The following is a 1,938-nucleotide window of genomic DNA, read 5'->3' as shown; positions in this document are numbered from 1 at the left end:
TTGAGTATATGCCTCACCCCGCTATTTAAGTCTTTGGTAGGTTTTGTTGTACTCCTGTTCTGTCCTAGAATAGCCTGTTGAACAAACCATTTAATCATAAGCAGATGCCATAAATTTACTATGAATAGAACCATAAAAACGAGTTGAAATACATGTGTTCACCACAAGTTTATGCAAACATGGAGCCTTGAACCTCCTTAAGAAGTAGGACCCGATGTGCCTGATGCAGTGCATGTGCCATGCTCTTGGTGGTGATCATGCACCGTTACTGCGAGCTATTGCAGCATCGATGGAGGTATGGCGGTCAGAAATAATACCCACACCATCAATGGTAACAATATATCTCCGCAAATTGGTTAGGAAAATCTCCAATGCATTTGCCGTCTCGCCTTCGACTATCGCAAATGCAATAGGCACAATATTTTGGTTCCCATCTTGTGCAACTGCAACCAAAAGTGCACCTTTATATTTTTTGTACAGGTGCGTGCCATTAACTTGCATCAGTGGCTTGCAGTGTCTGAATGCTATAATACACGGATAGAAGCTCCAAAAAATACAGTATAGAACTCTTACATCTTGAACCTCCTCACTCTTATAGTAAACGGGGAGCGTTTTAATTTGAACATGAGACCTTGGCATCTTCACAGTCATTGCTTTCAACCATACTGGCAGAGTCTGGTTAAAAACTTCCCAATCATCGAAAACTTTTGCGATAGCTTTCTGCTTTGCCAACCAAGCCTTGCGGTAACTTACAGTGTAGTTAAACCTGGATTGACCTTCTGCAATAACAGACTTCACCTTTATCGACGGGTCTGCTTCGACCAACGGCCTAATGGCCTCTGTAGTTGTGTCTGAGTCCAACTTGTCATGATCTTGTGAAATCGTTCCCATGGTGCACGTGTGCTTTTCATTGTATCTCCTGATCTCCCAACAAGCTTTTTTCGAATTAAGCTAGCTCGGATAAGCCAATCACACCCTGCACTATAACCCTTGCATTTCGCATAGAATGTCTGCGGCTCAGACTCATACACATTGTAATCAACTCCTCTAGAGATAGTGTAGCTTTTGATTGCAGATATCACTGACTCTCAAATTCCATTTCGACACTAAACTCGCCATCTTCTGCCGCAGTGTTGCCTTCACCTACGACATGCGCACCACCATTAGTCAGACAAAGAAAAAAAATAAACAATATAGGAAACTTGTGTTAATAGTCATAACATACCCGTATTCGCATACTCAGAAAATACCGGGGCATGCATGGCTTCGAGATCTAGAGTCTGTATAAAAGACGGAACACCAAACGGGTGCTGGCTTACAATCGCATCTGCTTCATTTTGCACCGCCAGATTGTCTGCCAAGTCTCCGTTATCATTTTCGTCATCGACTTCATAGTTGACTTCGAACTCCTCTTCACTGTGATTATTATCTTCTTCCCAATCTATATCCCCCAACTCATCAATATTGAGTTATTGACCTCCTTGCCGACCGCGCCCAACCTTGACTGCTGTTCAAACTCAATGTACAGTTCTATCAACGGCACATGAAATCGGGTTTGTTGATAAATACCCAACATCTGCTGCATACTGGCATCGTCAGTGATAGGCATTATTTGAAACTGTATCAGCTCACCAAATACTTGCACAAGATTCCTGTATAAGAGGTTGCTCACCCTTTTTAAAATGTGGCTTTGAATGTTATTACAAAGCCCATTTTGTAACTCGACAAAACTCATGGTACATGGAATAGCAAATGACAACAAACATTCACAAACAAAAGTCACTCTTTCATGTGTGTTTAGTATAACCTCACCGTTATAATACACTTGCAAATTTACAATATTTTCCATAACTTCAACATCACCTAATCCGAATTTTTGGACACACCTAACTGCCAAAGAAACTAAGAACTACAACATATGTGTAAGAAAGAAGAATA

At 41.2% G+C, this 1,938-nt stretch overlaps 1 protein-coding gene across 1 annotated transcript; it reads right to left on the bottom strand.

The window, feature by feature from the left end:
* Positions 1 to 255: 255 nt before the first annotated feature.
* LOC112805509 (uncharacterized) lies at positions 256 to 891 on the bottom strand. Its single transcript, XM_025847884.1, has one exon. The coding sequence runs from the start codon at positions 889 to 891 to the stop codon at positions 256 to 258; it is 636 nt and encodes a 211-aa protein (XP_025703669.1).
* Between the last annotated feature and the right edge of the window lie 1,047 nt (positions 892 to 1,938).

Source organism: Arachis hypogaea, chromosome 6 (genome assembly GCF_003086295.3).
Source record: "Arachis hypogaea cultivar Tifrunner chromosome 6, arahy.Tifrunner.gnm2.J5K5, whole genome shotgun sequence".
Lineage (NCBI taxonomy): Eukaryota > Viridiplantae > Streptophyta > Magnoliopsida > Fabales > Fabaceae > Arachis > Arachis hypogaea.
Note: the sequence above shows the minus strand (reverse complement) of the source record. Positions and strands in the feature narration are given on the sequence as shown.